At 44.2% G+C, this 14,014-nt stretch overlaps 1 protein-coding gene across 1 annotated transcript in view; it reads left to right on the top strand.

Annotated features, from left to right (window-relative positions):
• The window catches only part of trpn1 (transient receptor potential cation channel, subfamily N, member 1), a 252,128-nt gene extending 238,608 nt beyond the window's left edge, over nt 1–13,520 (top strand). The window contains exons 27-29 of the mRNA XM_078216993.1: nt 1,835–1,987; nt 5,792–5,902; nt 13,159–13,520. Coding sequence (XP_078073119.1) covers nt 1,835–1,987; nt 5,792–5,902; nt 13,159–13,520 — 626 coding nt within the window. The remainder of the gene's footprint in view (nt 1–1,834; nt 1,988–5,791; nt 5,903–13,158) is intronic.
• The last annotated feature ends 494 nt before the right edge of the window (nt 13,521–14,014 follow it).

The raw sequence follows: 14,014 nt of genomic DNA, 5'->3' as shown, positions 1-14,014 counted from the left end.
AAGTAGACGTGAAGCGGATGCTTCCTCTTGTCAGGCATTCTAGAACAAGAGGTCATAGTTTTATGATAAGGGGTAGCAAATTTAAAATAAAGTTGAGGAGAAACTACTTCTCCCAAAGGGTTGTGAATCTGTGGAATTTGCTACCCCAAAGTACGGCGAATGCTGGGACAGTGAGTAAATTTATGGAGGAGTTAGGCAGATTTTTAATTGGTAATGGGTTGAAAGATTATGGGGAGAAGGCAGGAAAATGGGGATGAGGAGCATATCAGCCGTGATCGAATGGTGGAGCAGACTCGATGGGCCGAATGGCCTAATTCTGCTCCTATATCTTATGAACTTGTTAAAAAAAGTAAAAGAGTATCTGGTGTGATGATTCAACTTTCTTCTCGATGTTTCAGATTTAAAGATGTAGGTGACTAAGTTGGTTGTCCTTGAGGAGGCAGTAATGCAGGCTTGGATTCTTTTAAGAAATCTCTATATCATCACAGTCAGCAGACAGGGTTCGTAGTTTACCCAGTGGATTGGAGAAATGAAAGTGGGGGCAAGAGGGACCCCACTTAGGTCTCCTCCCTAAGTTGCTTGTTCTCAGTACTGCTGAGCAAACTTGCTCTTAAAACAGACAGAAGGTTCACTTCTCATACCTGCTGCCTTCTCCAACTGTCAGGGGAATTAACAAAAAAGGACCATCAGATTGGAAAATGGCAAATGTGACTCCTCCATTCAAGAAAGGAAGGAGACAGAAAACAGGAAACTACCAGTTAATTAGCTTAACATCCGTCATAGGGAAATATGGAGTGGGCGGCACGGTAGCACAGTGGTTAGCACTGCTACTTCATACTGCCAAAGATGTGGGTTCGATTCCCGACTTGGGTCACTGTCTGTGTGGAGTTTGCACGTTCTCCCCATGTCTGCATGGGCTTCCTCCGGGTGCTCCAGTTTCCTCCCACATTCTGAAAGACGTGCTGGTTAGGTGCATTGACCCAATCAGGTGCCGGAGTGTGGCGACTAGGGGAATTTTACAGTAACTTCGTTGCAGTGTTAAGCCTTACTTGTGACTAATAAACAAACTTTGCTGGAATCTGTTATTAAGGAGGTTATTGTGCGACACAATGCAGTCAAGTAGAGTCAACATAGCTTTGTGAAAGGGAAATAATGCTCGAGTAATTTATCTGAATTCTTTGAAGCAACAAGCAGCTAGGATAAAGGGGAACTTGTGGATGTGCTGTACTTAGACTTCCAAAAGGCATTTGACAAGGTGCCACAAAGGTTACGGTGCAAAATAAGAGGTCATGGTGTAGGGAGTAACATATTAGCACGGAGATAAGATTGGCTAGCTAATGGAGTTGGCAGGATGTGACAAGTGAAATGCCAGAGGAATCAGTGCTGGTTCAGTGCAGTATTGGGACTCATCAGGGGGGTTCTGATGCCTCGATGCCGGCGACCCATGTTGGTGTAGGGCATTACAATGCTGCCAATGGTGGGTTGGAGCGGGATGTCCGATGTCCGTGGTGGTGGTTGGAAGGAGATCTTCTGGTTCAATTTTCAGATCAAGGCGACCTGTTCAATGGCACCCGAGAGCTCTGAAAAAGCTAATTTTCAGGTACATATTTTATACAGCTGTTCTGAAACATTAACCAATCTTTTCTCTTTCAGACTGACCTATATTTAATTCCAGTGGTTATTCTAGGCCCGGCGAAGTGTTACTTTATTGCTCACTGACAGTACTTACCACACCTGCCTTCTTCTCAAATAAATTTAGCCAAGTCCCATTTTCAAGATGGTGGAATATTGAATTTAAGGCCATAACTTGTTTTCTTATTGTCTTAAACCATAGGTAAGCTGTGCTCCACAGAGGCCAGGGAGTTGATGAATGAAGAAAATGACCTTGACACAATATCGGATACACGCTCTATCGACATGTTGGCACATACATCTGTTGGTTGGATACGAAACACCTCAAAGAGAACGCCACAAGTCTCTCCCGAAGGTACTTTAGGCACGTCCTTTTGTATGGAAGTATCAATGTTGTATCAAGGCATCAATTTTCAGGGAATAGAGGATGGCACGGATTATGTTGGATTAGATTTGATGCTGGGCTACGCTTCAAAAACAATTAGCAATTGAAGGAAGGCATCAGAGTCCAGCAGCTTTGCAGCAGGCTCATGCCATTAGTGGCAATCAAGGGGGTTAACAGAAAGAACAGCCATAAGTCAGCATTGCATTTCACATCACTGCTCCACGCTCACTAAATATTTAGATACTGTAGTTCTGCTTGTTGTTGCAACAAAGTGGCAGGTGGACTATATTCACTCTAGGAGCAAGAAACAAAAGCAGAAGCTTTTTTTAAAAAGGCATGAGACTTGTAAAATGTGGTTGTTCATAGGGACTTAGGTGTAATCGCATCAGGAACACAAAGTTCCCATCCATTGACTCCGTCTACACTTGCCGCTGCCTCAGAAAAGCAGCCAGCATTATCAAGGACCCCACACACCCCGGACATTCTCTTTTCCACCTTCTTCCATCGTGGAGAAGATACAAAGCTCTCAGATCACACTCTCAACCAACTCAAGAACAGCTTCTTCCCTGCTCTCATCAGACTTTTGAATGCACCTACCCGATATTAAGCTGATCTTTTTCTAAACCCTACCTGTGACTGTAACACGATGTTCTGCACCCTATCTATTACTTCTCCCCTACATACTCTATGAACGGTATGCTTTGTATAGCGTGCAAGAAACAATACTTTTCATTGTATTCCAATACGTGTGACAATAATAAATCAAATCAAATAGTTGAAAAATGCTGGAAAATCTCAGTAGGTCCGACAGCATCTGAGAGAGTAGAGCCAACGTTTTGAGTCTAGATGACCCTTCGTCAGAGCTTGATGCTGTCAGACCTGCTGAGATTTTCCAGCATTTTTCTGTTCTTGTTTCAGATTCCAGCATCCACATTATTTTGTGTTTGTCAAATCAAAAAGTTGGCAAGTACAGAAAGCAATTAGAAAGTCAAATGACATGTTGGCCTATATTACAAGGGGATTGGAGTAATAGAATAAAGAAAAGTCTTGCTAGAATTGCTCAGAGCATTGTTAAGACCATACCTAGAGTGCTGTATGCTGTTTTGGTCTCTTTATTTAAAGAAGGATATACATGCTTTGGAGGCAGTATAGTGAAGGTTCCTGCATTATGAGATTGTCCTGTGATGAGAGGCTGAGTAAATTGGACCGATACACTTTGGGGTTTAGTCGAATGAGAAGTGATCCGATTAATACATACAAGATTGTGAGTGGGGCTTGACAGGGGAGACACGGAGAGATTGTTTCTGATGGTTGGGGAATCTAAAACATGGGAGCACGGTCTCATGACCATTTAGGACTGAGAGGTGGAAACATTTCTTCACTCAAAGGCTTGTGAATCTTTGGAATTCTGCACTGCAGATGTTTTTGGCGCACCACTTGGTGACTATATTTAAGCTAAGATCACTCAGGAATCAAGAGATATGGGAGAACAGGCAGGAAAGTGGAGTTGAAACCAAAGATTGGTCATGGCAGAGAAAGCATAACATTCTCCTATTTTGATTTGATTTGATTTATTATTGTCACATGTATTGGTATACAGTGAAATATATTGTTTCTTGCGCACTATACAGACAAAGCAGGAAGTCTACAGGAAGTGTAGACGGTGTCAATGGATGCAAGGCTGGTTTGAGTGATGGACTGGGTTACGTTCAGACCCTTTGTAGTTTCTTGTGGTCTTGGTCAGAGAAGGAGCCATACCAAGCTGTGATACATTTGGAAAGGAAGCTTTCTATAGTGCATCTGTAAAAATTGGTGAGAGTCGTAGCAGACACGCCGAACTTCCTTTGCCTCGTGAGGAAGTAGAGGCGTTGATGGGCTTACATTTCTTATATAAATGCTGGAAATCTGAAATAAAAACGGAAAATGTTGGAGAAACTCAGCAGATCTAGCAATATCCATGGAGAGGGAAGCAGAGTTGATGTTTTGACTCTTCTCCTATTTTTTAATGTTGCTATATTCTTATGTTCTCTCTGACCAGAAAGTGGTCTGAGAGCGATTTCAAAGTAAGTTCATTCCCATTCAATATGTGAACATAAAAATTGACGACTCAAAATTGACTGGTATGACTAAATGGACAGTGTCATTTTGAATGAGTGTTATATGGTCCATTGACATTCAGTTTTATTTAAACCAGGTCAAGTAGAATAAAGAAGGCAAATGGTATGTTGGCCTTCGGAGAGAGGATTTGAGTACAGGACTAGAGATGTTTTACTGTAATTGTATAGGGCATTGGTAAGACCACACCTGGCATATTGTGTGCAGTTTTGGTGCCCTTACCTGAGGAAGGCTGTCCTTGCTATAGAGGGAGTACAGCAAAGGTTTACCAGGCTGATTCCTTGGATGGCAGGTCTGTCACATGAGGCGAGACTAAGTCGGTTAGGATTATATCACTGGCAATTCGCCAGCTTTGACAAAGGGTCATCTGGACTTGAAACGTCAGCTCTTTTCTCTCCGTACAGATGCTGCCAGATCTGCTGAAATTTTCCAGCATTTTCTCTTTTGCTTTCAGATCCCAGCATCCGCAGTAATTTGCTCATATTCACTGGTGTTTAGAAGGGTGAGCGGAGATCTCATAGAAACTTCTATAGAATTTTCTATGAGATCCCCGCTCACTCTTCTAAACTCCTGTAGAAATTTCTATGAAACTTAGAAACTCATAGAAAATTCTAACAGGGTTAGAGTGGATTCGGAAAGAATGTTCCCGATGGTGGAGGATTCCAGAACCACGGGTCATAGTTTGAGGATAAGGAATAAACCTTTTAGGACTGAGGTGAGGAGAAATTTCTTCACCCAGAGGGTGGTGAATGTGTGGAATTAGTTGAGGTCAAAACGTTGTCTGATTTCAAGAAGAAATTAGATATAGCCCTTGGGGCTAAAGGGATCAATGGATATGAGGCGAAGTCAGGAGCAGAATTTGATGATCAGCCATGATCATAATGAATGGTGGAGCAGGCTCAAAGAGCCGAATAGTCTACTCCTGTTTCTAGTTTCTATGTTTCTATGTTATCATAGGCGACATTTTTGACATAGCCTATTTTGTGCAACCCCTCCCCCTTATCCCCGCCAAGACGACTTTCTACCCCAGGGTATTAGAATGCATACCTTTTGCCTCCTGAACCATCCCCCCACCCCCCAACACCAGCACACTATTAGCATGTGCGCTTCATTCAGATGCTTGTTTTCCTATCAGCATCTCACTAATGGTGGTTATTATTTCCGTGTGACACACAAATGAATATTTATTTTGCATTGCAAGATTTCCTTTTTCCTGAAGACTTTCGTTCACAAAAATAGCTGTACCTTTTTATGATGAGGCAGAAATCTATAAAATGCATGTTGCCACTCAGGAATGTATTCAAAGCAGGGTATAGCTGTCTGAACTTGAATTCTCGGGAACAATTAGATGAAAGACATGTTACAGCCTTCTCAATTAAGGTAAAATACAGAAATAGCCAAGGAAAGATAAAAGAACAGTGAAAGCAACGTTAGTCAAAAGAAGAGACATTTTTATGAGCTTGGCTTGATCTCTGCCTAGTTTAAACGCCTCTAAATATATGACTGGAGTTGAGCAGTCAAGAAAAAATAGGCATAAATGTAAATCTAAAACATTTGTAATAGTGTAAAGTTTAAAACCAAATACTGATGGTAGAATATTTCTAATTTTAGCCAAGTATGAATATGGTAAACCTGGCTTCCAACGTTGCCTCTCCACAGGTGGTTTCTTAAGAGGCACACGACAAAATGGTCCGATGCAAATTGAAGATGTCATTGACTGGCACAGTGTGGTGCTTCGTTACCTAACAATGAAAGGGCAGACGGATGCTGGTATGTTTGAACAGGATTCCTCGTAGTGTGAGGACGCAAAGCGTATTTTTGGTCATAGAATCATAGAGGTTTACAGCATGGAAACAGGCCCTTCGACTCAACTTGTCCAAGCTGCCTTTTTTTGTACCACTAAGCTAGTCCCAATTGCCCGCGTTTGGCCCATATCCCTCTATACCCATCTTACTCATGTAACTGTCTAAATGCCTTTTAAAAGACACAATTGTACCCACCTCTACTACTGCCTCTGACAAGCTTGTCCCAGACACTCACCACCCTCTATGTGAAAGAATTGCCTCTCTGGATCCTTTTGTATCTCTCCCCTCTCACCTTAAACCTATGCCCTCTAGTTTTAGACTCCCCTACCTTTGGGAAAAGATATTGGCTACCTACCTTATCTATGCCCCTCATTATTTTATAGACCTCTATAAGATCACCCCTAAGCCTCCTACGCTCAAGGGAAAAGAGTCCCAGTCTATCCAGCCTCTCCTTATAATTCAAACCATCATGTCCCGATAGCATCCGAGTAAATCTTTTCTGCACTTTTTCTAGTTTAATAATATCCTTTCTATAATAGGGTGACCAGAACTGTACACAGTATTCCAAGTGTGGCCTTACCAATGTCTTGTACAACTTCAACAAGACATCCCAACTCCTGTATTCAATGTTCTGACTAATGAAACCAAGCATAATATTTACTAAGATCCTGAATGGTACCTCTACTTGGGCAGTCTAAAAATTTAAAGCATAAAGGGCCCTTTTTAACAGTGTTTTAAACACAGTTCAAGAACGTGCCAAGTTGCTGGTGGGCATTCACCCTTATTGACTCAGAGTGGAATGGGGCATGTAGCATGGCATGGTGCTAGAAATGGCACCTTGTTACATTGGAGATGCACAGGTTAAACAAAAGCAGTCTTCAATAGCCTAAGTATTGCCTTCTGATACCAGCTGTGAGCAAGACATACCCAGTCTTTGCCACCTTTTTTTCCTTTATTCTTACATGGGATGTGAGCATCGCTGGCTGGGCCAGCATTTGTTACCCACCCCTCATTGCCATTGAACTGAACGGCTTGCTAGGCCATTAAGACTCAAACACATTGCCCTGGGTCTGGAGTCACATGTAGGCCAGGTCGGTTAAGGACGGCCGATTTCCTACCCTAAAGGACATTAGTGAACCAGATGGGTTTTTGAAGTTGAAAGTTTATTTATTAGTATCATAAGCAGGCTTATATTAACACTACAATTAAGTTACTGTGAAAATCCCCTAGTTGGTACACTCCAGCGCCTGTTTAGGAACACTGAGGAAGAATTTAGCATGGCTGGAGCACCTAACCAGCACATCTTTAGGACTGTGGGAGTAAACTGAGGCATCCGGAGGAAACTTACACAGACACTGGAAGAGTGTTGAAACAGTGAACCCGGATCCCTGGCACTGTGAGGCCGCAGTGCTAACCACTGTGTCACCATGTCACCCCTCTCCCACCCACTCCCCCCCCCCCCCCCCCCCCCCCCCCCCGCCCCCGGTCCCCAGAGCATAACCCTGGGGATGGAATTTTCCCATTCCGCCTGCCACTGGAACCGTAGTGGGTGGGACAGGATCAGCCTATTGACCTCGGGCAGGATTTTCTGGTCTTGGGGCGAGCGCAGCTGGCAAATTCCACCCTGGGTCTCTGGATTACTAGTCCAGCGACAATACCACTATGCCACGGCCTCCCCTGGCATTGCTGTTCTCAATTTATGGATTTCAGCATGGGCTTACAACCACCCAACCATGTACCTGTAAGAAGGACAAAGAACACAACCCTGAAACAATGCAAGAAAAATGACCCTGCCCCCAGCCAACACAAAATTGTTTTTCTTTTTCCATTCATAAAGCGACAATGCTCAATCAGTTTAAAAAGGAAAGCAACCTGTCCTGTGGAAGGTTAAATTAGAGGGATTTGTTTTTAGCTCTGTTGCTGCAGTTAGACTTCTATATCAAAACATCCTGATTTGATCTTCTGTACCGTTTAGGATTGGTCTTGATACAGCTGCAGTACGAAGGAAGGCCCAAGGTGTATAAGTGTGATTTTGGCACCAACTGCCAAATCCCAGCTTCATCAAAGTCATGAGGTGCTGCCCGGACTGATGACAGTTTTGCTCAGTGAGGTCTGTGGAAACCAGCACTGCGGGAGAAGCACCTTTCAACAACCTCAACTCTGCTGCTGAAAACAGTTACTTGTCAAGTAATAGTGACCTGTGTGGAGCGGTATCTCTGCGACAATTGAGGAAGAGTGTGTAGAGTGTGATATATATTTTTAATTCATTGTGGAGTTATTGTATGGTTTGAATGGCATCGCCTCCATGTGTAAGTGCTTAGCGGATCTCTTTATATTCGACTGGAAACACAAACATAAGGCAAGCGTGTGATTTTGTTACAAGCGCAAAATGACATGACAAAATCTGTCTTGCATTTTACACTCTTTCATGAAAGTGTACCTCTCTAAGGCAGGTAGGTTGAAATAATGTTCTTATTTTAGCAAATAGTGCTAAGACAAACACACCAAAACGTAAGGAAAAATTGAACAGATGCATGAGTGGTTAATGATCAAATATTGAACAGTTAACCTTGAAGTCTAGTTACACCAACTTCCTTCTCTCCTCCTTTTCTCTTTCATTCTTTATGGCTTCACTTCCTGATCGAATTCCGAAGTGTTGAAGATGATGCCTGACCTACAGATCGTTAGAATCATAGAATCATAGAAACCCTACAGTGCAGAAGGAGGCCATTCGGCCCATCGAGTCTGCACCGACCACGATCCCACCCAGGCCCTACCCCCACATATTTTACCCGCTAATCCCTCTAACCTACGCATCCCAGGACTCTTAAGTGGCAATTTTTTTAAAACCTGGCCAATCAACCTAACCTGCACATCTTTGGACTGTGGGAGGAAACCGGAGCACCCGGAGGAAACCCACGCAGACACGAGAGAATGTGCAAACTCCACACAGACAGTGACCCGAGCCGGGAATCGAATCCGGGACCCTGGAGCTGTGAAGCAGCAGTGCTAACCACTGTGCTACCGTGCCGCCTTAACACGAGGTATAATGATATATTAAGAATATGATTTGCATTTGTGCTCCAGGTGTGGCAAGCTTCTAGCAGAATGTTGAGGGGCTCTAACAGTGCAGGTTAGGATTAAGGCAAGTAATCCCTTCACTTTCTTTTTCGCTCTATTTTCCTTTTTCCATTTTTTCTTTATTGTACCCGTTCCAATCCTCCTCAGCCCAGAGCGTAAGTAAATGATCAGTTCCAAAGCCGTTTTTCATAAATACTGCTCTGAAGTAAGCTCCTGTGACGTGCAATAGGGTGACTTTGGATAACCCTCCATCTAATTTCCCCTCTCTTTCCCAGCGGCCAGGTAGCGGCTGGGTCCATTCAGCCTTCCTCACCCCAGTCATGGCAAAAGAATTGGCCTTCCATTCTTCTATTCCTTGAGGAAGCCTGCTCAGATGCTTAATGTGATGCAGCTCAGCACCAAGTATATTTTGTCATTCCCATCTCCCCATTCCGCACCATTCTCTTGCACGTATTTCTGAAGATCACCAACAAGTGGAACCCCCCTCACTACCTTCATTTTTTTCCTTCTTCCTGCATATGTAGATAGTCCTCCTTTGTATATAGACAGAGTGAGGACTCTGGGTCTGTATGCGATGCAGTTTAGAAGGATGAGGGGGGGATCTCATTGAAACTTACAGAATACTGAAAGGCCTGGATAGAGTGGACATGGGGAAGATGTTTCTATTAGTAAGAGAGATCAGGATCCGAGGGCACAGCCTCAGAGTAAAGGGATGACCCTTTAGAACTGAAATGAGGAGGAATTTCTACAGCCAGAGGGTGGTGAATTGATGGAATTCATTGCCACAGAAGGCTGTGGAGGCCAAGTCATTGAGTGTATTTAAGACAGGGATAGAAAGGTTCTTGATTTGTAAGAAGATCAAAGGTTACAGGGAAAAGATGGGAGAATGGGGTTGAGAAACACATAAGCCATGATTGAATGGTGGAGCAGACTCGATGGACCAAATAGCCTAATTCTGCTCTGATATCTTATGGTCAAACCCAAGCCAATACTTCATGAGGTATCTCACTTCATTTCAGCCTACCAGTTTCCCTGCTCTTTGAGCTTCGGACCTTCACTGAGATTCCTCACTTAAAATTCAGGGACACAAATTAAAATTAACAATGGAAACCCAAGGCGTAGATTGTGGTCCCCTTTTTTTCCCTCATGCGTCTGACTGGAGTGGACTGAAGAATGATTTGGTTTCCCGAAACTGTGAATGCTTAATTTTGACTGTAAAGTTCACCATTAACAGGAGAAGAAAGATACTCAAAATATGAAGCGTTGTTACCTCAGGAACTGACCTTTGATCTCAAGACCAGATTGTAGTTTGGCCAGCAGAACCATGCCATCAGTAAAATTTCTGAGTCTCTGAGATTAATTTTAATTAAACTCACCTCCCCCAGTGGAAAATAATACAAAGGCAAATGCAATGTTAGCGTTCATTTAGCAGGGATGTGCGGCTGAGGCTTTATGAGGCTCTGGTCAGACCACATTTGGAATATTGTGAGCAATTTTGGGCCCTGTATCTAAAGAAGGATGTGTTGACCTTGGAGAGAGTCCAAAGGAGGTTCATGAGAATGATCCCGGGAATGAAAGGCTTGATGAGGAGCATCTGAGGACTCTGGGTCTGCACTCAATGGAGTTTGGAAGGATGAGGGGGATCTCATTGAAACTTATAGAATATTGAAAGGCCTGGATGAATGGATGTGGGGAAGATGTTTCCATTAGTAGGAGAAACTAGGATCCGAGGGACAGACTCAGAGTAAAGGGATGACCCTTTAGAACTGAGATGAGGAGGAATTTCTTGAGCCAGAGTTTAAGTTTATTTACTAGTGTCACAAGTAGGCTTACATTAACACTGCAGTGAAGTGGGGCAGCACAGTGGCACAGTGGTTAGCATGCTGCCTCACAGCATCAAGAAGTTGGGTTCAATTCTGGCTTTGGGTGACTGTCTGTTCTCTCTGTGTCTGTGTGGCTTTCCTCCCAAGTTCCAAAGATGTGCGGGTTGGGTTGATTGGCCATGCTAAACTGCCCCTTAGCAGGGTGAATGCATGGTGTTACGGGAATAGGGCCTAGGTTTGTTGACAGTGCAAGCTCGATTGGCTCTATGAAGTTACTGTGAAGATCCCCTAATTGCCACACTCTGGCGTCTGTTCAGGTACACTGAGGGAGAATTTAGCATGGCCAATGCACCTACCCAGCACGTCTTTTGGACTGTGGGAGGAAACCAGAGCATTCACCATAGGGAATCTGTGAAGGCCAGGTCATTGAGTGTATTTAAAACAGAGATAGATTAGGTTCTTGATTGATAAGGGGATCAAAGGTTACAGGGAAAAGGTGGAAGAATGGGGTTGAGAAACCTATCAGCCATGATTGAATGGCGGAGCAGACTCAATGGTCTAATTCTGCTCCTATATCTTATGGTCTTATGGTCTAAAAATGATGTGATTGGATAGATCACCCATTCCAACAAAAAGTAAAATTTAGTGAGCAGCAGAACAGTCAACCAGTCAGATCCTGTCAGTTGTCTGCTGGGCGAGTTAGGATACAATTACCCTCGGGGTGGGATTTTCTGGCCGCGCTTGCCCCAAAGCTGAAAATTCCCATCCGAGGTCAATGGACCTTTGCTGGTCCGCCCCCGCCTGCTACAATTCCCGTGGCAGACGGGAAGGGAAAATTCCGCCCTCACAGTTTCCAATCATTTCAATGGAACCCGCGTGTTCCTGGGCAAAATAAACTGTCTTCTGTCACGAATGGAATTCTTCAACATAATTTATGGCCATTTTTAAAATATCATACTAGATATGCCTGACCTAGGCAGGGAAGCCCCTTCTTGCAGATAGAGTTGTCATTTATTAATACCACGATTTATCATAGTGAATACTGAGTCCCCTGAATACAGCGATTCCATTCTACCAGTAACTCCTGACACTAGCTCTGGGCATGGGGGAAAACCACTCAGCATCCTTTACTTGGTAGACCACCTAATTGGTGGCACTGTGCTCATGCACTCTTATTGAGATGTGTGTTTGCCGGGAACTTGCATCAGAAGTACGCTGAGTCAGTGATGATGGGGCCAATCAGTGTCCGATGTGGATTTGACACCAGCAGTGCCATTTCAGAACATGACACTAAAGCTAACACTCTGCCTTAACTTCAGCAGCTGAGCACAGGTTCAGCAGCAGCAAGGACCTCCCCATCAGTGCTATTTAAAGGGATCATCAACTACTCACAGGTTAGTTGCTTCAAGCTGTTACTCTCCATAGCTGTCAAGAAAAGGGAACGCTGTGACTGAAGGACTTCTTTGCTGACTTCAAGGCTTCTGCACAAACCTATTGCTCCCCGACACAGATGCACTGGCAGGCATTCCCTTTGGAACAGAGATAACTTGGAAAATGAACAGGGCTCACACAGAGCAGAGCAAGCTACTGGCAGAGGGTGGAGAAGGAAGGGAATGTGAGCTTTCTGCAGGAGGTGTCCATGGAACCTCAGTGAGGAACAGTGCGAGAGACTTCTGTCCTTCAGTGGGGACATTGCTTGCTACTTGGATTAGCCATTGATGCAACCTCAGAACAGGGCAAAGACAGAACTGACTGTCATGGTTACTGTGAATCATAGAGTCCCTATAGTGCAAAAGAAGGCCATTTGGCCCATCGAGTCTGCACCAACTCTGACAATATCTTGCCCAAGCCCTCTCCCCGCCCTAACCCGTAACCCAGACATTTACCATGGCTAATTCATTTAACCTATATATCTTGGAACATGAAGGAGCAATTTAGCATGGCCAATCCACCTAACCTGTACATCTTTGGACTTCTGTAATCTTTGTGGAGATGAACTTTTGTACATCTGGTTCCTTCCTACAAGATATTTGCACTATCTCATAGTCTGCTCTACATTGTTGCAAAAGGGAGGTTGCTGAAGCTCTCAACCAGAGCTAACAACATTTAATTCCTTCTTGCCAGAGAGCAACTACATGGTTTCACGAGGATTCCCCGTGATGCAGGATGCTATTGACTGCATGCACATTGCTTCCCGACCCCTCATGTCAACTCTGTCTGATACCAGAAGCAAAAGGATTTCTATTCCCTCAATACCCAGCATGATGTACGACCATAGCCTCCTGGCAGTAGTCTGGATATCTTCATTCTGTGGCAGTCCAGTGTGTCTGGCTGTGCTTGAGCCACCGCGGCAAACCAAAAGGCAGCTACTGGGAGAAATACAAGGCTGAAGACTCTGAGAGTGAACCATTCACACGTACACAGCATGCACACAATGAGAGCTATTCTGCCACGGGAAATATGATAAAGCAGACCATTGACATGTTGAGGCATTGCTTCCGCTGCCTGAACACACTGGGGAGCCCAGTGCTCAATGAAGCCCTTCAGTTCCTGGTGGTCTGCTGCATGCTATATAATCGAACCATCATGAGAGGACAGCCTTTACCACCAACTCTATGGCAGAGCAGCATCAGGAAGGAGGAGGTGACTTTCACCTGGACTGTGTGTGAAGAAGTCTAGTATTAGGTAGCTTCTTCTCATGCTGCACAGGACGCTGCGACATCATCCATCAGAGCTGCATTATGATTGGGTCCACAAGTCCACTCGCTGATGGCCACCTCTTCCATGCTGGAAAGGATGGCTTCCGAGCTTGGTACAACTCCCTGTGACACATCGATGTTGGACTTCTACGTGCTCATCGATACTGGTTGCTGGCTTTCGACTTCTCAATAAATGAACTATTTTGTTCTATACACTCACCCATCGGTGTTTTTTTGTAGACACCCTCATCACAATTGTCATCTGAATCCTCTATAGTGGAAACCATGTTAAACCTCATCTTCTGGTGACCTGCCATCTGTGATATCCTTGCCCCTTTCCCTGGATGTAGCTGTCACTGGATAGGCTGGCATTTGTTGTCCATCTTTAATTGCCTTTGCAAAAGTGGTGGTGAGTTGCCTTCCTGATTTTTTTTAATTTGTGGGACATGGGCATCGCTGGCTGGCCAGCATTTA

This window comes from Mustelus asterias, chromosome 7, assembly GCF_964213995.1.
Source record: "Mustelus asterias chromosome 7, sMusAst1.hap1.1, whole genome shotgun sequence".
Lineage (NCBI taxonomy): Eukaryota > Metazoa > Chordata > Chondrichthyes > Carcharhiniformes > Triakidae > Mustelus > Mustelus asterias.
This window is presented reverse-complemented; position numbering and strand designations above follow the sequence as displayed.